This window comes from Budorcas taxicolor, chromosome 13, assembly GCF_023091745.1.
Source record: "Budorcas taxicolor isolate Tak-1 chromosome 13, Takin1.1, whole genome shotgun sequence".
Classification (NCBI taxonomy): domain Eukaryota; kingdom Metazoa; phylum Chordata; class Mammalia; order Artiodactyla; family Bovidae; genus Budorcas; species Budorcas taxicolor.
In genome coordinates this window covers 36734217-36758933 of record NC_068922.1, presented here as the reverse complement: position 1 = coordinate 36758933, position 24717 = coordinate 36734217, and the positions used below count along the sequence as shown (strand labels likewise).

Here is a 24717-nt window from a genome sequence, read left to right as displayed (position 1 = left end):
TCTAGCATTTCATATAGTATCCAACATGTTTCTGGCAACATATTTATTGATATTAGTTATTGAAGACTGTGCACATAAGTGCCTTTTAAAAATTGAAGTTTAGATCGCCTGAAAGTGGTTTGCCACAGCAGCTTATTAGAATATATCCGAAGACAGAGCTAGATGATTTGGTATCACATGTTTAGGGAGTAGATGACAGTGTAAAGGTACAAGAGACAAGGGGCAGTAGGAGGAAGAGCTGAGTCAGAGTAGTATGAGCGTCTCAGCTCTGCCTTGAACGTTGTCACCTGGAGCAAGTCATTAACTTCTTTGTCCTCATCTGTAAGTTGGGAGTAATTTGGGTGAGAATACATTTTTCTTCCAGCTCTAAAATTTCATGATCTGAGGAGGAGAGTGTAGTAAAGATCTGATCTTGTATTACAATTAGGGAAAGTGTCTTAATCAGATTCCCGAAATGTTCACATTTATCACATATGCTTTAGCATTCTCTCCACATACACATACACAGTATTCTTGCTTTTTTCGAATTGTTTGAGAGAAAATTGCGTTCAGTATCTTCAGTGTCTTTAACTCTAAGTACTTCAGTGTATATTTCCTTGATGAGCATGGATACAGTTCTCCTGTATACAGATAGATTTTTATCAGTTGCCCCGCTAATATCGTATATACCAAAGGAAAGAATTGTTTCTGGTCCAGAGTCCAGTCCAGGATCCTACATTGAATTTTGCTGTCATTTTTCCTTAGTCTCTTTTAATCTGAACAGTTCTTCATTCTTTCTCTGTCTCTTTGTGGCCTTGGCATTTTTGAAGGGCCTGTGCAGGCCAGTCGTCCTGTAGAATATGCTTCCACTGCAGTTGTCCATGTGTCCTCATGGTTAGACTCAGGTTGTGCGTTTTGGGCAGGAATTCCTCAGCGGTGCTTCTCAGAGCGTGGTGTGTGTTGGTGCCGTTAATGGTGATTGGACTCGGTTACTTAGATGGAGTGCACCATGTCTGTTCCTGTCCACTGTCATTCCAACTCCGGTGGTGGTTGAACCGTGGTTTTTCAAATTCCATCTTTCCATTTACATTTCTTAGAATTCTGCGAGAAAGAGCTTTGGACATGAGTCTGAGCAAACTCCGAGAGATGGTGGAGGACAGAGAGCCTGACGGGCCACAGTCCTTGAGGTCACAAAGAGTCGGACAGGACTTAGTGACTAAACAGCAACAGAGGAAAGGCTCTTCTTCGTTTCTGCCAACATGATCTCATGGTGCCTCCAAATTTAATACATTGTATCAGGCATTACTTCCCTTTTGAATGACATGTTAGCATTGACAGATTTACTGTTATGTATGAAAATGGAATCATTTAAAACACTACTAGTTCAAAATCTGTTTAATTTGGTTTTGATGTATTATTTGTTTCTTTAAAAAATGAGCTATTAGTAAAACTTGATTTTACTCAGAACATACCTGGTATTGGATAAGCAGAGAGTAGAAGAATAGTAACTGGCAGGAAAAAAAATGTGCCTAGAGTTAAATACTAAGGGAATGATCCTATATATAATATAAACTTGTTATTTAAGCTCTAAGTCATGTCTGACTCTGAGACCGCATGGACCCCATAGCCTGTCCTCTGCTTGGGATTTCCCAGGCAAGAATACTGGAGTGGGTTGCCATTCTTTCTCCAGAGATTCTTCCTATTCCAGGGATCAAATCCTCATTTCCTGAATTGGCAGGCAGATTTTTTACCACTGCCAGGGGAGCCCATAGTATAAATTGTCTTCCTTTCAAACCCAAATGTCGTTGGGGTCTTACAGATTGACAGATGATTTGTTGTCTTTATTACTAAAAAGGTTCTGCTTTAAAAACAAATACTAAGATTGTAGCATACTGAGAGAACATTCATAATTTGTTCCCCCAGCTGACCCTGGGTCTTGAAAAGAATCTTTTACATTTTGGCATCAGATAATTTTCTGCCCTAGGTTATAACCAATATACACATGAGGTTTTGAAATAAAAATAATTATCTCAGTTGTTAATGGCCATGTGAAAAATAGTATTTTGTGGAAAGTCAGTATTTTACCTCACAGTGTAATAGTAAGTAAAGCACACTTTTATCTTTCAGTAATGTAGTGAGACATTCAAGTTTCTATCATGTATGAAATACTAAGGTTAATTGTTGGATTTTGGGTTTGAAGATGGTACTGTTAAGTTGGCATTTTCTTCTGCTTTCTGGGAATTGGGTATTAACAACAAAGAGGGAAAAACTAAAATACAGACCCCATGGTCTACTAAGCCACAAAACAGGAGAATGGCTGCCTGAAGCAGCGGAGACGAGGCAGGCCTCCTGTGGGAGAAAGTGGCCGGTGCCATGGCTGCAGAGCTTGGGGCCAGCAGGAGATGCTTCATGAGTTTGAGAGGCCCACCATGAGGTGCAAAACCTGTTAGCCTTTGTAAAAGCAGGATGGCTTCTCAAGCCAATGGCAGGAGTTTCCCTGCCGCTGGTTTGATTTTGAGAAGTTGGGAAATGAAACCAAACAAGGAGTCACGCAGACAAGGGGAGGTGATGCCTTTGACTAATGTTAAGGCCTTCTATCTCCTCTGGATGCTGAGAAGTAAATAGCTAACTGATTCTCATGTAAAACCCTGAATCAAAACAGAATTTTGCTCATGCAGAACTCATCCCACTATGGCCTTGTGCATTAGCTTCCTGTAGACAGCTCATCCAGGAAAACATCATCACTTTCAGTGATGACTTGGCAGAAAGAATCCAGCTCAAGGCTGCTACTGCCATTAAAGGAATGGAAAAACAAAGGACAGGTGAAGAATATTCATCAGAGAAAAATATTGCTGTAAAGAAGATGAAAATAATGACCCAACATCTTGCCATGAATTTAAGACCCTTAATGAAAATATTTATCAGTGAGAGCACAAAACAGTGGTATGAGGTCAGGGAAGAGACAGTGTGACTACATGAGAAAGTGCAGTGTAAGCTGGCTGAGGGGAAAGAAAAATAAGATAAAACTATTGCTGAAGTGAAGATGAAATTGGAGGGCTCACAAGGGACAGTAGAGACTGTGGAAAACACAGTAAAGAACAGTAAGCTTGGATGAGTGGGTAGAATTTACCCAAATGAGTAAGAATGTTAAATTCGAGTGAGAAAATATGGAAATCACAAAAGAAGATTGTTACATAGTCTGTTTTCATCTTAAAGAAGAAACGTAATGAAACAGCCAGTATTTAATGATATAATCCAAGGTAACATTTCTAACAAAAAATAAACACACACACAGACAAAACTGTAAGAATATTTTGACCAGGCTTTTGTTACATGGGAATGTTTTGTGGCAGGGGGATGGGGGGTACGTTAGATTTTTCTTTTTTCCATAGCCAGGCCAAAAGATGATGCTTAATCATGTCTCTATCTGAAGTACTTAATCAGCTCCATTAGATAGAGTTGGTTGAATTTAAGCGTGGATGTTAGATCTAGTCTGAGTAAAACGCCAATTTTCTTCATGTATTTTGTTTGTTTGTTTAATTTACCCTTCCTAAAGAAACCTTTGAATACAAAAAGTGCTTTAAGTAAAACCTTTCAAATAAAGATAAAATTTAGAACTGGTTCTCTACTTAAGACAGGTTCACCATCTACTTCTTAATTTGTAAGACTTAAAATTGTTACAAATGCTAAATTATTTTGCGAGGGTTGATGCATTTCAGCTAAAGTTAGACGAATTCTGGTTGTTGTTTGACTTAGGTCAGTGATTCTTATTACCTCCTTAGTAGGTTTTTAAAGATACCCATTTTGGCTTCCCAGTAAAGCATCTGCCTACAATGCGGGAGACCCAAGTTCAATCCCTAGGTCAGGAAGATCCCCTGGAGAAGGAAATGGCAACCCACTCCAGTATTCTTGCCTGGAAAATCCCGTGGACGAAGGAGCCTGGTAGGCTACAGTCCACGGGGTCGCAAAGAGTCCAACACGACAGAGCGACTTCCCTTTCACATTTTGGCTTCTAAGGGCAGATATAAGATCTCCATCCACATGTTACTTTATCGTTTGAGCTTACATGACAGAAAGATGACTTAATGAAAATAGAAAGCAGCTAATACATCTTGTTTAATGCCATAACATAAACTTGTTAAAATACTTGGAAATGTGATATAACCTAAAGAAAAAAAGAACTATTCTATTTCATATAATTTCATTTAGGTAAACATTTTAAATGGAGTAAAGCAGTAAATATGGCTCTGACATCTCGTTATTTCGAATAATGTCAAATGGTCTTCATCATATATAAATTGTTTCTTTTTTTCCAGTCTGCTTAGAGGCTTTATTAGGAAAGGTTGTGATTCTTTTTTCCCCCATGTGCTTTTCAGCTCTGACTTACGGTTGACCGACCTTTTTATACTGAAATGTCCTTGCTTTCCTAGTTAAGTCTTTACTTACTTTGTTTGATATATTTCTGGATTTGGTATATTGCAACATTGATTCTTCCAGTCCATGAACATGGTATGTCTACACTTGCGTCACCTTTGATTTCTTTCATCTAGTTTCTTACAGTTTTCTGTGTGCAGCTCTTTTGCCTCCTTGGGGAGGTTTCAGTTCAGTTCAGTCGCTCAGTCGTGTCCAACTCTTTGCGACCCCATGAACTGCAGCACGCCAGGCCTCCCTGTCCATCACCAACTCCTGGAGTTTACCCAAACTCATGTCCATTGAGTTGGTGATGCCATCTAACCATCTCATCCTCTGTCGTCCCCTTCTCCTCCTGCCCTCAATCTTTGCTAGCATCAGGGTCTTCTCAAATGAGTCAACTCTTTGCATGAAGTGGCCAAAGTATTGGAGTTTCAACTTTAGCATCAGTCCTTCCAAAGAACACCCAGGACTGATCTCCTTTCAGATGAACTAGTTGGATCTCCTTGCAGTCCAAGGGACTCTCAAGAGTCTTCTCCAGCACCACAGTTCAAAAGCATCAATTCTTCCACACTCAACTCTCTTTATAGTCCAACTCTCACATCCGTACATGACCACTGGAAAAACCATAGCCTTGACTAGAAGGACCTTTGTTGGGGAGGTTTATTCCTAGGTTATTTTCTTTTTGTTTTGATGGTAAATGGGATTGTTTCTTCAATCTGTCCTTATCTTTCATTGTTAGTGTATAGGAATGCTAGCAATTTTTGTGTATGTATCCTGCAACTTTACTAAATTCACTGATGATCTCTAGTAGTTTTCTGGTAGCATCTTTATAAGGTTGAGGAAATGTCCTTCTATTTCTAGTTTGCTGAGAGGTTTCATTAGGAACGGGCTTCTCTGGTGGCTTAGACAGTAAAGAATCCACCTGCAATGCAGGAAACCTAGATTTGATCCCTGGGTCAGGAAGATCCCATGGAGAAGGCAGTGGTTACCCATTCCAGTATTCTTGGCCTGGAGAATTCCATGGACAGAGGAGCCTGGCAGCCTCAGTCCATGGGGTTGCTAAGAGTCGGACACAACTGAATGACTAACACTTTTACTTTTCATTAGGAATGGTGTTGCATTTTGTTAGATGTATTTTCCACATCTCTTGAGATGATCATATGAAGTTTCTTTTTTAGTTTAGTAAAGTCCACAATGATTTTTTTCTTTTTTTCAGTGTTGAATGAACCTTTCATTTCTGAGGTAACATCTCTTTGTTGTGGTGTATTGTTTTTTTACACATGTTTGGATTACTTACGAAATTTTGTTTAGGGCTTTATATTCATGAGGGATATTAATCTTTAGTTTCCTTTAATTGTAGTGTCTTTGTCTGGTTTTGGTATTAGGTATTTAGAATTCATAGATTAAGGAAATACTCATTCCTCTTCAGTTTTCTGGAAGAGTTTGTTTATAATGGATTATTATTTAAATGTTTGTGAAAGCCATTTGGGGCTTGAAGTTTTCTCACGGAAAGGTTTTATCCACAGATTCAGTTTCTTTCATAGTTTAGGCTTCTCTAGTTAATCTATTTTTTATTGTGGTAAAATTATGCATAACATTTCAATTTACTTTTTTACCCATTTTTAAGTGTATAGTTCAGTGGCAGTGAGTATGTTCATGTTGTTTTGCAGCCATCAGTACTATCTACTTCTAGAACTTTTTCCTCACCTCAAGTAGAAGCTCCGCCAGTTAAGCAGTAACTCCCACTCGACGTTTCCCCTCAGTCCCTGGTAACCTTTTCTACCTTCTGTCTCTGTGAACTTGCCTAGTCTATAGAAACCTTATATTAGACTCATAATATTTGTAGACTCATACAGTATTTGTCTTTTTGTAATTGGCTTATTTCGCTTAGCATAATATGTTTAAGGTTCATCTGTGTTGTAGCATATATCAGAATTTCATTCCATTTTATGACTAATAATGTTACATTGCATGTACATACCACATTTTGTTTATCCTTTCATCTCTCCGTGGACACTTGAATTGCTTCCACTTTTTGCCTTTTGTGAATAACAGCTGCTGTGAACATTGTGCAAGTATCTGTTTGAGTTCCTGTTGTCAGTTCTTTGGGTCTATACCTAAGAGTAGAATTGCTGTGTTATATGTTAGTTCTATTTTTAGCTTTCTGCGGACCCACCAGGCTATTTTTTACAGTGGCTGAACCATTTTACATTCCTACCAGCAATGCACAAGCATTCTAATTATGTCCTTGTCAATGCTTGTTATTTTTTGTTTTTTCTTTTATAATAGTTTTTAATCCATTATGATAGTGTCTCAGTGTGGTTCTAATTTGCATTTCCTTAATGGATAATGATGTTAAGCATCTTTTAATGTGCTTGTTGGCCATTTGTGTTTATTATTTGAAGGATTGTCTGTTCAGATCCTTTACCCGTTTTTGAATCAGGTTTTCTGTTGTTGAGTTATATAGTCATTCTTCATATTAGAATACTAATCCCTTATCAGACAGTTCAGTTCAGTCGCTCAGTTGTATCTGACTCTTTGCAACCCCATGAATGGCAGCACGCCAGGCCTCCCTGTCCATCACCAACTCCCAGAGTTCACCCAAATTCACGTCCATCGAGTCAGTGATGCCATCTCCTGCCGCCAGTCCCTCCCAGCATCAGAGTCTTCACCAATGAGTCAACTCTTTGGCTTTCAAATATTTTTTCTCTCTCTCTTTTTAGAATTTTGGGCTGCACTGGGTCTTCTTTGCTGCACTGCATGGGCCTCTCTCGTGGGGCATGGGCTCTGGAGGAAGCGGGCTCAGTGTCGCGGTGCACTGGCTTCTCTAGTTGCAGCACAGGCTCTCCAGTTGGGGCCGCTCCCATTTTGTGAGATTTTTTTTTTCATACCCCCTTGATGTTGTCCTTCGATGCACATAAGTTTTTAATTTTGATGAAATCCAGATTATCTACTTTTCTTTTGTTGCCTGTCTTCCTGGTGTGATAGCCAAAAAAATCATCACCAAATCCCATGTCGTGAAAATATTTTTCCTATGTTTTCTAAGCGTTTTTAAGATCTAGGTTTTACATTTAGGTCTTTGATACATTTTGTGCTAATTGTTTATGGTGTAAGGTAAGGGTCCAACTTCATTCTTCTGTTTGTGAACATCTAATTTTCTGAGCACCATTTATAGAAAAAACTGTGCTTTCCCTACTGAATGTTCTTGGGTTCCTTGTTTACAGTCATTTGGCTGTATATGTGATGGTTTATTTCTGGCCTCTCTGTTCCACTGGTTTAAATGTCCTTTATGCTGGCACTGTTTATTTTAGTTGTTGTAGTTTTGAGTCAGTTTGAAGTTGTAAAGTTCGAGTCCTCAATTTTTTTCAGTGTTGTTTTGTTATTTAATGCCTCTTGTAATTCTGTATGAATTTGAATATCAGCTTTTCCATTCTGCAAAAATGCTGTTCGAATTTTTATTGGATTGCATTGGATCTGTAGATTACTTTGGGTAATATTGTTATCTTAACAATATTAGGCCTTCCAACTCATGAACGCAACATGTCTTTCACTTACTTGTGTCTTCTTTAATTTCTTTCATCAGTGTTTTGAAGTTTTCAGTGTATAAATATTTAAGCTCCTTGGTTAGGTTTATTCCTGAATAGTAGTATCGTCGTCATCTATTTTTAAAATATTTTATTTTTTGATGCTATTGTAAATGAAATGACTTTTTGAATTTTATTTTTGGATTGTTTATTATAGGATGTGGAAATGCAGTAGATTTTTGCATGTTGGTGTTATATCCTGTAACTTTGCTGAATTCACTTAATAGCTATAACAATATTTTTGTATGTGTGTGGAATAGAGTCATTAGAATTTTCTACATATAAGAAATGTTGTCTACATGTGGTCTGTGAACAGAGATGATTTTACTTCTTCGTTCCCAGTTTGGATACCTTTTATTTCCTTTTCTTGCCTAATTGCTCTGGCTAGGACTTCCAGTACTCTGAGAATAGAAGTGGTTAAGAGTAGACATTCTTAATCTTGTTCTGATCTGAGAGGGAAAGCTTTCAGTTCTTTATCAATGAGTATGATGTTAGCTCTGGGGTTTTCTTATGTATTCAATTGTGTTTTTTTCTGCATTGTCTTAATCTGCTGTTAATCTCATCCTGTGTATTCTTTTTTTAACCTCAGATGTTGTCATTTTCCTCTCTGGATGTTTGTTTTAGATTTTTTAAATCTAGCTCATATCTGCTTAACTTTCTAAATGTGTGGTATATGGTTATAATTGTTTTTAATATTCTTTGCTAGTTTTCACATCTTTACTAGTTCTGAGTCAGCTTCTCTTGATTGCTTTTTCATCTTTGGTAAGGCAGATGATTCCATTGTTGTGTTTTGGTTTCCCATTCATTGGTATTTCTTTGTGGTGCAGTTAATATGCCTTTGGTAAATTTTCATGTCTCACTTATTGCTTATTTCAAAGGCTTTGTTGATTATATTACCTAATTTTAGCCAATTTAACCTTCATAAAATAGGCTTGTGCCTAAGGAAAGATTCCTGCAAAGGAACAGAATTGAATATTGTATTAAAAATGCAAGCCCAAATGAACAATTAGAGAAAAGCTGAAGCAACAGTTCTGTGATTTTATAGTTTATATTAAGAAATATATGTTTGATTCTTGCCACAGAACTCCTAAACTACTGGATTTTCTTTTTTATTATCATTTTTTACAATTTAAATCTATTTTTAATTGCAGAATAATTACTTCACAATGTTGTGTTGCTTTCTGCTATACCCTTGGATTTTCTTAAGTGATAAGAATCATTAAAGATGTCTTTTGTTTATCTATTCTTTCTTTCCTTTTTTTTCTTTTTTTGGCTGCACCACACAGCTTATAGGATCTTAGTTCCCCAACCAGGAAGTGAACCCAGGCCCCAGTAGTGAAAGCACCAAATCCTAATCTCTGCACTGCTAGGGAATTCCCAGGATGTGTTTTGTATTTTCATAACAGGCCTTTTTCAACTACACCTGAATTTATAATACTGATGTGACTTCTAGAAAGCCTCTAAGCCTAGAAGAAAACCAACCATGTGATTAAAGGGTTGGAACTTTAGCTCTAGTTTACCTTCCTTACTCCCAGGATGGGGCAAGGAGCTGGAAATTTTGTTTGTTTAATCATCAAAGGCAAAAGATTTAACCAGCCAAGCCTCCATAAGAAAGCCCATGGATTCAGAGAGCGCTGTGTTGGAGAACACATGGAGATACTGGGAGGATGACATGCGTGGAGAGGGCGTGAGAGCTCTGCCAGTTCCCCACACTGTGCCCTGTGCATCTCTGCCATCTGGCTGTTCCTGGGTCGTGTCCTTTTCTAATAGAATGATAATCTAGTAAATCAGTAGACTGTGTTCTACGTTCTTTGAGCCACTATCTCAAATTAATCTAACTACTATCTAAATTAATCTAAGTGGAAACCTCTAGTTTATAGCCAGTTGGTCCGAAGCACAGGTAATAACCTGGACATGAGACTGGCCTCTGATGTGGGGTGTGGCAGTCTTGTGGGACTGCACTTTTATCCTGTGGGATCTGCCTTTTAACGTCAGGAAGATGATGTCAGAACTGAATTGAATCGTGGGACACACATCTGGTGTCCCCGGAAAGTCAAAGAATTGGCTATTGTTGGGGGAACCCTGCATATTGGCTCACAGAAGTGTTCAGTGCTGTAGAGGAGGAGAGACAGGAAGGAGTCTTTTTCCTAAATAGTGTGCTTCTTTTATGACCTCCTTGCTTGTCATCCACATGCGGTTGAAAAGATAGTTTAATCAAATACAGTGAGAAGTTGGCAAAATCAAATTTAACAGAAAGATTCCCACTGCTGCCACCAATAAAGGCAAATTAATAGCCACTTGCAAAATACAAGATCCAGACGTGGTGAAAAAGCAGATTGAGCGTGTAAGAGCTAAAGGGGTCAATGTCTGCACACGAGATTCAGCAGAGGAACCAAGGGAGGATAAATGGAAACTGAAGGTCCTGGGTATAGATGAAGTACCCTTTCAGGCTGCTTGTCTCTTAACTTGGATGGTGGGACTCCAGAGGGAGTGTTTCCTGAGGGTGTTATCTGTAGGTTTCAAATCTGTCAGAAGAGTAATTTAGAGACAGTTATTCAGAGATAGTCATTAGACTGCCAAGAAATGTATGCAAGAAAGTATAAAAGAGAAAGAGGAAGGGGGAAGGGAGGAGAGCACAAGCACACTGGAACATGCAGTTTCTTTTCCTGGGTAGAATACATAGCTGGAGGCTAGCAGGAAGGCCAATCTGCCCTTGGGCATTTTGTCTTAGGTGTTTAAGGGAAAATACGTTCTTTGTATTTTCTTTGAAGAACCTTGAGAATTTAACTATAGAGTATATATGACAGGCTGTCTCTATGAAATGTCTTCCAATTGCCTTCATTTAGTACCTTGACCAAGTCAAAACCATTTTCCTAATCTGCATTTTCTCAAGTTTTTTTTTTTTAAGCAAATATAAGTAGAATGTAAAAATTCCATATTTTTAATATAGATGGTGTGGCATATTTCTTTATATAGCCCTGGTGGACACAAGATTTTTTAACATACAAATTTTTTTTTGTTCGGCTACAAAGAAACTACATTTAGGCTACATCCTTGGACTTTTGCAGTCAGCACTGTCCTTTAACTCATGGTCGCCTGACATTCTAAACATGCCTTTATCAACTTCCTTATCACCTTAGCCCAAAACACCACAAACTGTTGTTTTAAAATCCTTGGCAAACAGAAGGACCTGGTGTAATGCATGTTTTGAAATGCATTTTTTACCTCATTTGTGTATATAATGGATTACCAGAAGTCATCCAAGAATTACTAATATATTTCCATATTGATGATGGATGTTCTAGGAAGCATTTAGTATATGAGCATGTATATATATCATGTTAGTTGTGGCTGTCCTGAATTAATTGTGACAAGCTAAAATCTTTTGAAAGTTTCTTTCCAAGTGTCTGGAGTTAATGTTTTCTCTGGCCATTGGGAGAGACCATTATTTCTGATACTGTTAAGACACTGGGCAGTCACTGCTCGTTTAAGCCAGATGGCATGTGTCAAGTCCTTTTTCTGGAAAGGAAGAGGTTTTGCAGGGCTGCTGTAGTAAACCCTTATGACTTCTTATGGAATTCGTCTTCTGTTTACATAAATCAGTGCTTATAGATTCTCATTGCTCCTTGAGCCCTCCTCTTCACTTATGAATATTCTTAAAGGATTGGGCATAAATGTTTTTGTATGTAAATTCTCTTTTTGCAGTCATACAGTAGCAAGTGATTATTGATAAAGTTACATAAAGCGAATACTTTTCTTTAGGACAAAAAGAAAGACAACGAATTCATAAGGCAAGGAGAGAGTGGCTCTTTTATAATTTTACCAATCTTCCAGGTTGCCCACAGTCAGAATCTGATTTAGGGTATTGGCCAGCTATGGACAACACTCTTTAATGATAGCTTAGAGCACCTCTGGTAAAGTGCCCTCATCCACCCCTCAGCCAGAGATCTCTGCATTAGCACTGTGAATTCTAGCTCTTGACTTTTAATACGCAGTCAGTCACCACCTTACACTGAATTTCTTTTTTTCTTTTAAGTGTTTTTCGAGAAGTACTGGTGGATGAATGAATTCTACAGGCATTTGGTTTTCATTTCCCTGATTAAATCCTAAGCTGCTAAACCTTAGTGACACTTTTCCTTTCATTTTCACATCCATAACTAAGAATTTGGATGTGAATTTGGGCATTTAATAAACTGGCTCTTTTCTTTCTTGGTTTTCTTGATAATTGATTTTTAAAGTTTATTGGAATTCTTATAAAATTTTTCGTTTTTTCAAGGTGTTGATTTTAAGGTGAAAACAATTTCAGTGGACGGAAATAAGGCAAAACTTGCAATATGGGTAAGAATTTTTTTGATGTATTTTGTATAAATATTAAACTTGTACTTTTTGAAGACGCAAAGATTGATGTGTATAATGTTCTACAGGAGAATGAGCAATTTGTATTAAATAACTTGGGAGATTTGATGCTGATTACTGGATAGACAATAAGTAGTTATGTTTTATAATTCTGTAATTAGGCAGAGACATGTTTCACCTGCTCAGACTTTTAAAATATGTAGCCTCTTCAGAATATTTGAAAGCAGTATTTTTTTAAAAAGTCATCTGCCGCAGAGAATAATTTTTATTGAATGTGTTTCTTTGAAGCTTTAAAAAAGACAAGCCACACTGAACTAGTGCTGAAGGCTGCTGTTGCAGAGAAGGGAATGAAGTAATACTTAGAAAACGTGATTTTTCATGTTTGTTAGTGTAAATATCTATAGCACTTGAGTTTGCCAACTTTGGATTTTTTGAATACTGATGCCCAGTGTGTACTTACTGGCTTCTTTTCATTTGCCTGTGAACCCAGCTGTTCTGGTCCACATTCTCTGTAAGTCGACCTCTCCCTGGCAGTGCTGAGTATGGCTGCACTCTCTGTCAGAACCACCAGGACGCCCAGTCTCTATCTGTCTGCTCCTTCCTCTCTCCCGCCTTCCCGTCTCTCAGTCTAAATGTGATTGCTTATATAGTAAATGCGTTACATATAAAATGTATAAAAATATACTCATCAGATCCCCACATCTGCTATAGTTAAATACCTCAGTATATTTTTATAACATGATAATCACATTAGAACTGGTCTGCAGTCAAGTTGAGTTATACTTCATCATGGTGGTTAAAGAGTAAATGCTGGCTTGGTGTCAGTTACAGATTGAACCAGCAAGTGTTTATGCATTGTGTGATGTCATTCATATTAATGACATTCTCTGAATGGCACACTATTTCTAACACGCATTTTATTCCAAATGACTGTGTGTCTTATGGCTTTTTTTCCCCCCATTAATTTCTTTCTAAGATACAATATTTTACATGATTGTAGCTTGTTTGACCATTCCCCTAAGTAAATACTTACTATCAATCAGTACAGTAATGCCTAACAGAAAATAATTTGGAAAATGTTGGACTAGACCACAGTAAAATATATGTTGAAGAATGCTGTCCTGAAGTGGAACCTGATTTTCCATGTTTTTCTTGCTTGATTTATAAACTCTTCTGCCCTTGCTCCTGCTTTGAGAAATAGTTTAGAGTGGGATCTGAGGTTTGATGGTTGCTGTGAGATCTTACTTTCATACAGGAGGTTTTTTGTTTGTTTTTAATTTACTTTCTAGTTCTGCTCAATAAAAATACTAGCTGGCAAGTATTATTGAGGTGACATCTTTATCATAAGCTTATCCCTATTTTTTAAATAAGAGAGGCTTCTCCTGATTGTGAGGATAATATAGTCTCATTCTATTGATAAAAAAGGATAACCAAAGAAAATTAATAATAGAGAAGAAAGTTCATCTTTAGCCAACGTGTGTATTTTAGTGAACATTCTATAAAATACGTTAGACGCATGCACATTGTCACACATGTGTTCATAGCAATTTTCCAAAAGAAAGGATTGTAGTTTAATCCTTTCACCTGCTTGTCCCTCCCACCGCCCCCCACCCCCCCCACCCCCGCCAATGCACACATTGTATTCATTGTTCTGTGTCAGTACAGAAGTCCATCAGTTTAAATGACCATTTGTATCCATCTTATGACTATAATTTAGTCAACCCTCAGTGAAAGACATTTACAGTGTTAATAGTTTTTCACAAAGATCATCAGTGCCTTGGTGAGCCTCCTAATTTTTACATCTTTGTGCACTTGTCCAGTTACTTTACGATGTATACTTAGAAAGTGAATTATTGGCTGAAAGAATGTGAAGATTTAACATTAAGATTTAGGAAGAAGGTCTTCTGTACTATATATTGTTAATCTTTCTCATTTTTGCCTCTCTGAGTAATAGTTTTTCACTTATATGTGCATTTCTTTTGATTAGTGAGATTTTTTCTTATATATGATTATATTTTAATGAATTTTCTTTAATATGCTTTGCCTTTTTAATATTGTGCTTATTTTCTTCATGATTAAAGTCTTTATGCAAAGACTTTAATGTCTTAGGCCACATTTTTTCCACTCTTGTCATTTGTCTTCAAAATCTTAAGATGAGTATTTCTTAATGTTCTCGTATGTGTAATACTAACTCTGTTATATGCTGCAGATTTTTTTCCCCTAGTTTGTGATTTACCTTCAAATCTTGTTGAGGATGAGTGTTGGAGGCAAAAGGGGGGTGAGTGTGGTGTTGGGGAGATATTCTTAGGTCATACCAAGGTTTTAATCTTTCCATGATTGAATCAGTCATTTTCTTCATGCTTCTGGGAGTCCTGTCATATATAGGAGGGCCTTCTCAGTCAGTGTTAGAAATACATGAATCTGTTGTTTCCTCTCATTTTTCTGTGATTTTATTCATATATAAATAAAATCAATTCCTCTCCCCATTGGATGCACCTCCTGGGATTACTCAAGTAGAATAGCTGGGCCTCACCCTGCCCCTCTTCCCCTGATGGTGCGGCATGTTCATCAGGACCTGCGTGGTACACATCTTCTCTGCATCCTCCTGCTCTTCTACTCCCCAGTTTCTGTTATTTAGCCTTTCCAGCTTTGTCCATTTCCTCTGTCCATTTCTGTCTCTAATATCCCTTCTGTCTTCTCCCATCAGAAAATAAAACCACAGATAATAAACTTTGCTTCTTTTATCTTACAAAGATGTTATTACTCTTACTACGAATTCCTGTTTTGAAGGCAAGCAATGATCTACTTCTGACTATTTATTGTATGGTTATCGTTAAGTCCTGACCCAGCTGAGCCTATGCTTGCCCCATAGCTAAACCCACACTCACAGTCAGAGGACTGGTAGTTGTTGATGTTTGATGTGTCTTTATTTTTCTTCAGGTCACTTTACATTAGCAGACTGCAGATTTTTTCTTTGAAGGCAAGATAGTAAATGTTTAGTCCAGCCCCAAGGTGGACCATACCGCAGTCCATGTGGCAGTACACAAGTGAATGGGCCTGGCCCTGTTCCAGTCAGACTTTATTTAATAAAAGCTTATGTAATGAAACAGGTGATGGGCTGAGGCAGCAGTTTGCAGACTGCATATTTGCATAATCTTAGGTAGACTTGAAGCCACAGTCCAAGGATGGTAGAAGGAAGACAGAAGGAACCAGGCTCAGAAGAGGCTTGTTAGTAGTTTTCTTTTTTTTCCAACAAAATTTGAGCAACTGTCCTATGGCAAGAATTTCTCAGGCTCTGGGTTTAAACTGGTCATTGAGCAGAAAAATTCCCTTCCATATGAAATTTACATTTCCTAGCTAGTGTACATCTTATCTTATACCCCAGGTATGACTCAGAAACATAATAAGGAGTGGTTTGGTTTTCATGCGTTTTTCTGGAAGAAGAGACCTAGAAAATATTTTTTAAAGTACAACCTAAACACTGCTTACCTAAAATAAAACACCCCTGTAATTCTTTAACAGTAGTTCTCAACCTTTGACTCTATGTTAGAATCACCTGAGAAGCTTATTAAAGCTTCTCTCATGCCCGTATTAAATCAGAATCTTTGTGAGTTGAACCTCAGTATCTGTATTTTTCATTTCCCAGGAAATTTTATTGTGCCAGATTTGAGAACAATGGCTTTCAGCGAATGGTTTTCATATGTGATAAAAATCTTTGAGTCCAAGTGGTAGAAAATCTGAACTTTGTTACATTTTTTCCTAGAGATGAGGCCATACTTGTTAATTTAATTTTTATGTAGCATTTGTCAGTAAAAGAACACATCTTATTTAAATTTTAAGTTTTAAATAAGCTTGATGTTTTAACCATGCTGTTAACTTTCTACTCTTAAATTAATATTTTGAAGATCTGTTATTTATCCAGTGTTTTGTTTAATAATAATTGATTGTCACTTTTAGGATACTGCTGGTCAAGAAAGGTTCAGAACATTAACTCCCAGCTATTATAGAGGTGCACAGGGTGTTATATTAGGTAAGGTTTTACTTTACTGTTTAAAATATATTGTTGTATTACTGGAATTTCTGATTTTCCTGTTTGTGAAGGTCAGTAATTTTTTGCTTTATTTTTCTTTATGGCTGCTTTTATGTGACTTTAATTTATGTTAACTTTATGTAATATTAGGAAATATTTAAACTTTTAAAATTTTGTTTCAGCCCTTTGTCTAGCAACTAAAAAATAAAGATCAGAAACATGTAATAAGAAGTGGTTTGGTTTTAATGCATTATCCCAAAAGAAAATACATAGAAAACATTTTTAAAAGTACAGCCTAAAAATTGCTTACCTATATTAAAACACCTCTATTATTTATTTGGTTTAAAAGCAGGTGTTGATGAGTACATAACTGAGGACCTGTCCTTGTGTCATTGATCTGTCTTAGAGTATTACCAGAAACTGATCTTCAGTTAGCAGCTTACTGATATTTACTGCTAGACTATAATGGAAGGAGTGTTGGTTGCTTAGTGGAATCTGTTTTATTAGTCTTGAAAAATAGCACAAAGCACTTAATGCTATTGATTTATAATCCCACAGAACTTAAAAACCAAGTGTGGATTTTCAGTATAATTTGTTAAAAAGTGCTTGTTCTTAATATTGCTGGGAAACTGTCTAAAATGAACACTGTTCAACTGTAGGGAGAGACCTCGTTTTATATCACAACTTGTGAGGCTTTGGTTTCATTTCTGTTAATTTGACAAGTGACTCTTGGTTTTGGTTCAGTACCTCCTAAGTTTAGAAAACGCTTTAACAAATTATTTCATATAATGCAGAATGATGAACATGTAAACAGAGGAAGACAATCAGGGTTCCACCCACTAACTTTTTTTTTTTTGTATTTTGTATTGAGGTATAGTCAGTTAACAGCGATGTGATAGTTTCAGGTGATCAAAAGGCTCGGCCATACATACACATGTACCCATTCTCCCCCATACTTGCCTCCTATCCAAGGCTGCCACATAACATTGAGCGGAGTTCCCTGTGCTATACAGTAGGTCCTCGTTGCCCACCCTCTAACTTTACATATGTTTTCAAATTTGCAAATTCTGGTCCTTGTGAGAAATAAGTTAACGGGCTCATAGATGCTTAAATTTATGTAAAACTTTTTTGTATTTTGCCACAGATTTGGGTCTAAACACCTTTTAGCTTTTAGACAAACCTTTTTTCATATTGGGCTTCCCTTGTGGCTCAGCTGGTAAAGAATCCACCTGCAATGTGAGAGTGCAGACCTCGGTTTGATCCCTGGGTTGGGAAGATCCCCTGGAACAGGGAAAAGGTACCCAGTCCGGTATTCTGGCCTGGAAAATTCCATGGACTATGGGTCTCAGAGTCGGACAGGACTGAGCAACTTTCACTTTCACTTTTTTTATTGTTATGAAGACAGCTATTTCATTTCTCTAACAGCATATGTTAATTAAATTGAAGTGTGTATATAAATGCATGTTTTAAAAAATAGACTTGTTTCTTCCATCTGGATCAGTGGACATTGATTTTTAGAGCATTAACAGCTTAAAAAAACAGACTTGCCTGTATAATAATGTCAGTTCCTAGTACATATCAGCAATATAATGTCATTGCTTCTGGCTTTTGATATTTATTTAATAAATGATTCTTTTTATTTCAGTATATGATGTCACAAGAAGAGACACCTTTGTTAAACTGGATAATTGGTTAAATGAGTTGGAAACATACTGCACGAGAAATGACATAGTGAACATGCTAGTTGGAAATAAAATTGATAAGGTGAGAAGTCAGACACTTGGCAGTTTGGCTGTATATTTTGATAGCTTTTCTTAATCTTTGCATTTATCTTTTAGGAAAATCGTGAAGTTGATAGAAATGAAGGCCTGAAATTTGCACGAAAGCATTCCATGTTATTTATAGGTAGGTGTGTGACTATTTATCTTTTCATTATTAATGGAAGAGTTTTTAAATGGAGTTTCTGTTACATTCTTCTCTTTATGAGCCATAAAAAATATGTATTTAGTTCATAGCTGTGCTCTAAAACTAGCTAACTGTAGAACTAGGTTCCTTATTTTTCCCTCTGTAAAAAAAGAACAGGATCAATGTGAGGGCATATGGAACACAGCACATGATTCTCTCCTCCCGTGACCCAATGCTGCAGGCGTGTGTACCTGCTGGGCCATGTCCTGCCAGCACCACCATTGTCAGAAATGCTTCATTTGAGGCCCTAGCCCATCGGTTCTGAATTAGAATCTGCATTCCAACAAGATGGATTTGTATCATGCTAATATTTGAGAAGCACTGAAGAGCAAGGGTTGGCAAGCTACAGCCTGGACCAGATCTGGCCCCACCATTTGTAAGGAAGCACACCATGCCCATGCCCCACCATCTGCATTATTGTCTGTGGCTGCCGTTGTGCTTCGTGGCAGAATTCAGTCATTACATGGAAACAATATGGCATCACCACCCAAAATATTTACTCTCTAGCCACTTACAGAAAAAGTTGATTGACCCCTTGTCTGGCAAAGTGGACTGGCAGTATCACTTGGGGAGCTTTTAAAAATTACAACTCTCTGGGCCTTACTTACGACAGGTCTGAAACAGAGCCTTGAAGGCAGTTTATAAGAAACACCCTAGCTGGTTGTGATGTGAAGCCAGCTTTAGGAATCACTGTTTTCACTGTTCCCACTATATGAACCTGGTAGGAATTAGGAAATGGAAATGGGAGAACATCATATATGGATAGAAGTGAGGTGGTACAAATGGAAAGTATAGGAAATTTTAGAATGGGCTTGAGTACCACTGCTGCTGCTTACTTGCTAGGTGTCTTCCATGTCCATATATTAGTTTGTTCAATATTTATTGAACACAGAATAGAACAATGAACAAAATGGTCCAACTCTCTGCCCTCAGGGAGCTTACTTACATTCCACTGTGGGAAGCAGACTCGAATTCATAACTAGTGCTCTGCATGAAATGAAATGTTGCAAGGGGAAAGAGAATGATGAGGGTGGGAGGAAATAAGGAAAAGTTCTTTGAGAGAGCACCATTTGAGCAAGAATTCATCTAGGTAGAGAGCATCTTATTCCTGAGGCAGGAACCAGTGTAGTGTGTCCAAGAAACAGAAAGCTTGTGGACTGGAACAGAGTGTGTTTAAGGAAAGGTTGGTGATGATGGAAGTTAGTGTTGGACTTCCTGGGATATGGTAAAGAAATGAATTGTCTTTCAAGTGTGGTAGAAAGCATGGGAGTAGTGCTGTGGTTTGATATTCTTTTAAGATTCATTTGACCATAAGAAGCAGAAGCAAAAGGCTAAGTACTTACAGTGACCTCGATGGGCAGTGCTGGGGGCTCTGACTGCAGTGGGCAGTAGTAGTGGTGGAAAGTTGGCAGATCCAGGAGACACTTTGAGGGTAAAGCTGTCAGGTGGGTAGGTTGGGTGTGCGGGGTAAGGAAAGAGCAATCAAAGATGGGTTCAAGTCTGTGGCCTGAGCAGCTAGGTAAATGGTGGTGCCGTCAGTAAGATGTGGAAGGTCGAGACAAGAGCAGGTTTATGCAGAGGAGCAGGGACCCAAGATTTCTGCTTAGTCATAAGAATGAACTGTCTTTGAGAAAGTGAGTGGATATCAGGGTCATTGGCATTTAGGTGGCATTGACAGTCATGAGATTAGAGCAGTCACTATAAGAAAAGCTGGATAGAAAAGGGCTGAAGATTGAACCGTGGGGTACTCTGACAGTTAGAAGTCAGCAGAAAGAGGAGGTGCCAGGGAGTAAGGTTGTGAACAGTGTGCCAGTGAGAGAGGAGCAGCAGGAGTGTTCAGCTGTCTTGGAAGTCAAGTGGACAAAGTATTTAACGGAGGAAGGTGACCAGCTGTATCAAATGCCACAAGATGTCAGATAAGAAAAGGACATTGGATTTGACAAGCTAGTGGGTGTTGGTCACCTTTAAAAGAACAGTTTCCATGGAATGGTGGAATCAAAGGCTAATTAGATTAGTTTGAAGAAAAATTGGAGATAAAATGGTAACAACTTACATAGATAACTCTTTATCACCATTTTGTTTCGGAAGAGAGTAGGGAAAGTAGGTGGCTACTAGAGGATAAGTGGGCTGGAGGGCAGGTTGGTTAGCCAGGGGGTGAGTGATTAATAAGATGGACAGTAATTTTGGTGGGCTTTCAAGCTGGTTGGTGTATAATCCAGTAGAGCGGGTACACAGTCCTTCAGTGAATGAGGAGGGTTGGGATCCCGGGAAGTAGACAGAAGGATGGCCCCAGCTGGCAGCCAGGAGGGTTCACCCATTGTAACAGGAGTGAAGGCAAAGCCTAAAGACAATGTGGGTGGGTTGGTCAGTCTATTAGTGGGGTGATCAGTAGTTCTTGTCTGATTGTTTCTGCTTTTCCCAGGGTAAAGCTGGATCATCAGCTGAGGTAGAGGAGCTTTAAGATGAAGACATTAAAATAGTCATCAGACTAGGAAAAAGTCAGTGGGAAAACACAAGATGAGAGAGCAGTCCTGCGTATCCACATGGGTCTCCTGAGCATAAATTGAAAATGGAACTAGTGTTCACAGTTTGTACATCACTTATGCAACCACCTGTGGCTGTTCGTTGCAGGCACAGAACAACCAGATTTATTGTTTAACTTGGAGCTTAAATTTCCTTATTCTAAAATGGGAATGATATCTGCTTCAGAGGCTAATTTAAGAACTAACCAAAAAATTAAGAACTTGGGCACACTTACGGATATTTGAGTAGGGCGTTAAAATGTACAATTCTACCACAAAATGTTGAGCTTATATACCACTAGTCTTATGGATAGAATTTAAATAGCTCAACTTTGAGAGTTGCAGGAGATTCACTAATATTAAACCTGTGGGGAGAAATCATATATATAAAAATATATTGTCCACTGATATTTCTGCTATAATAGTTTTCCAGAAAAACATAGAAATATGACTAGAAGAGAATATACTTCTTGACGTTTTTCCTTGAATTTCAGAGGCAAGTGCAAAAACCTGTGATGGTGTACAGTGTGCTTTTGAGGAACTTGTTGAAAAGATCATTCAGACCCCTGGACTGTGGGAGAGTGAGAACCAGAATAAAGGAGTCAAGCTGACACACAGGGAAGAAGGCCAAGGAGGCGGAGCGTGTGGTGGCTACTGTTCTGTGTTATAAACTCGGGGAAACGCCATCTCTTGCGTATTTGATCAGACAATGTCATCTTTCTGCATATAAACTCTCTAACTGCTATTTTAGGGACCTTGCAGTTTGCACATATTTGTTTTGTATCATGGCAGTAAATATTTGTGAGAAAGCCCACTCATTGACTTTTCCAGGTAAAACGTAAGCATGCAGTTTGCAATCTGCAGTTTTTTATGTAACATAAAATAGGTGTACCTTTATAAGTACATTTGATTTTATGATTTACATTCATCATGTGATTTTTTTAAAAATCCACCTCTCTAGTATATGTCGATACAAGGTCTAGTTTTGGTCTCCTTTTCGCTTAAATATTAATCAATTACTGGATTAATTGGTATCATAGAACTCCCAGGACCACTGGGAGATACACAGATGTCATCAAACCTGGCAGATTTCCCTTCAGGAATAACAAAGAGCATGATTCCACAGCTTTCCTAGGATGTTCACTGACAGATTCTCTTTAGTACTAAGCAAAATCCTCTTTGCAGGATGTGGTCGAGGCCAATTTATAATTAAACGCCCGTTTGTTCTGACGATACTTCTGAATTAGCATTAATATGTTAAAGAAGTTTGGTCTTCCTTGACTTGAGGAGTAGCTCATTGCTTAGCTGGAGTTTTAATTCTGTGATGTGTACATGGCTTCATGAGCCTCTGTGCAGCATTTTGGGTTGTGTGGTATTTGACAGAATGGCAATAAGATTCCCCCATTTGGGTTTCAGAAGGATGGGAGTAGTATGTTTGTATAACTCATGTAGCACTTATCACCTTTAAAACCAACACCTTTTCCCATAAATGTTGGTGGTGTTTGTTCCGGTACTTCAATTATAGCTTGTGTAATGTTAATGAATATCTGTATCTTATGACTTCCATAAATGACTAGTTGATATTCAGAAACATATTTCCATGTTTTGAGGGTTGGGGAAAAAACACTAAACTATAATTTGAAAAAGGCATATTGCTTCCAGATTTCAATATGTATGGAAAAATACTGTTGCAGTGAAAATCTTGGTACAAACTTGTACAGACTAATAAATCTTTTACACAGTATTCAGTTTTGTAACCTCCTCCTATTGTACATTGTATATTTTTTTCACTCATGTATTATTTAATATACATTGATCTCTGCTATTTTAAGCTTGCAGATAAGTAATTTGCCCTTTCAGGCAGGCCACTTTAATACAACTCAGTAAGGTTAATAAGAAATATTAATTTCTGGGCGGTTTGTTCTCTATATACAGTTGCAAACGATAAACATTTTTGTGGGTCACCTTTACAATGCCTGTGGTAATAGACTGAAATGTATATCTTCACATAAGAAAACATTCTACGTGGTTCACACTTCTTAGACTATATTACATGGGATTAAAGGTTTTATGCGTTACATATGTTTTTACAAAAAATGAAACATATACTACTACTTTAATGTTAGAGAAAGATAGCTAACACATGTACTTATGATATGTTGTTACATTAAAACTGTAGATTTGTATATGTGGTTTCTGTATTGACATTTCTGTTTATTGCTATTTGCTCCTTGAGCCATAGAAAATTCTTCTATGCATTGGATTATCTTTATTTGGTCAGAATTTGGATACATATGGGTCACTTAACTTTTAACAACTAATTTTGTTTGATTTATATTGTAATCTTTTATAGTTTTTTAATAAATCTAGCCTGCTTTCCCTAGATGCATTTGTGCAGGAAGTATTATACATTTCCTTGTTACTCTCATCAGCTGAGGAAGTCCTGAATGTTATACTACTTCCTATATTCTGTAGGAATAGAGAATATATATATATTATATATATATATAAAACTCTTGTTGCAAGAGTTATTCTTGCTGCAAGCTTCTTGTTTCATAGTGTAGGTTTTCTAAATGAAGTAGTTGTAATAGCTAAAAATTGTCACTTAAATAACAGGATTTTGTCGGTTCTTCATTTCTCAGTCGTTTGAGGTTGAGTGCCTTTTGCAGATGGAGCAAATCAGAACGATTAGAAGTTAGGCTAGCCACTCCAGTGTTCTTGTGGTTCAGCTGGTAAAGAATCCGCCTGTAATATGGGAGACCGGGGTTCAGTCCCTGGGTTGGGAAGATCCCCTGGAGAAGGGAAAGACTACCCACTCCAGTATTCTGGCCTTGAGAATTCCATGGACTGTATATAGTCCATGGGGTGGCAAAATGTCGAACACGACTGCGCAGCTTTCACTTCACTTCATTCTGAATTCTGGGAATACTCATATAGAGCTAAACAAACAAATTCGGTTTATATTAAGAGGGATAGTTAACATTGAAGCTTCCTTGATGTCGAGCCCTGTTCTAAATGCTGGTTTATCTTATTAAACCTCACAGCAGCCTTGAGAGATTGGTTGGTACTGCCCATTTTAAAGATGAAAATAATAAAATACAAATATTTTAAGGAACTTCCCAAAGATCACAAAGCTAATCAGTGAGAACTGGATTCCAGTCAAGGCGTCTTCACTCCTGAGTCCATGCTCTTAGCCACTGCTCCCTTTGCTGTCACTAGTCACTAGCTTTCTGTTTTAAAATAGCAGGTTTATCATTCTTTTGTTATGTGTAGTAGGTATATTTCAGATTTTTTGGTTATAGAGTAAATCCCATTGATATAAACCAACTCTGTAAGTCATTTTACTTACAAGTTAAGGTAGTAGGGTAGGTGGTCTCCTAATTCTTTACCTCCTCATGGTGGAATGAAAATCTTTGACCTAGAAAAGTCAGAACTTATGGCACCTTAATTTCCTGTTTATAATTGGACATGAGAAAAGTTATTAAATCTGGGAATGGCCTTTTGCTCAAAATTAAAATCTAGGGGATGTTTTCATTTCAGGTACTCAGCTGCCATGTACAAATTCACACTTGATTTTCTAATTGAACACAGTGAAATTGGTCTTGATTTTGATTCATTGTGATTCATGTACTCAAATACACATAATTACATGATTCTGTTCCAAGTGTGGAATAGCACAGACCTACCTCATATCTATAATATATTTAAATACAATTTAATGTGTCTTTTCTGATTTTCAAATGAAGTGGGATAATCCTCTTGATCCTATAGGTTGTAGATCTTTACAGTATTCAATCCTTATGATTCTATATTTTGAGGTTCGTTTCACCAGTCATACTTAGGAGATTTTTGTGTCCTTCATTTATTT

The 24717-nt window shown here is 37.6% G+C and overlaps 1 protein-coding gene across 1 annotated transcript in view; it reads left to right on the top strand.

Moving 5' to 3' along the window:
• RAB18 (RAB18, member RAS oncogene family) overlaps positions 1-23158 on the top strand; it is a 28758-nt gene extending 5600 nt beyond the window's left edge. Inside the window, exons 3-7 of the mRNA XM_052650789.1 lie at positions 12253-12314; positions 16290-16362; positions 18008-18126; positions 18201-18267; positions 21344-23158. Coding sequence (XP_052506749.1) covers positions 12253-12314; positions 16290-16362; positions 18008-18126; positions 18201-18267; positions 21344-21519 — 497 coding nt within the window. The 3' untranslated portion in view covers positions 21520-23158. The remainder of the gene's footprint in view (positions 1-12252; positions 12315-16289; positions 16363-18007; positions 18127-18200; positions 18268-21343) is intronic.
• Positions 23159-24717: the final 1559 nt, after the last annotated feature.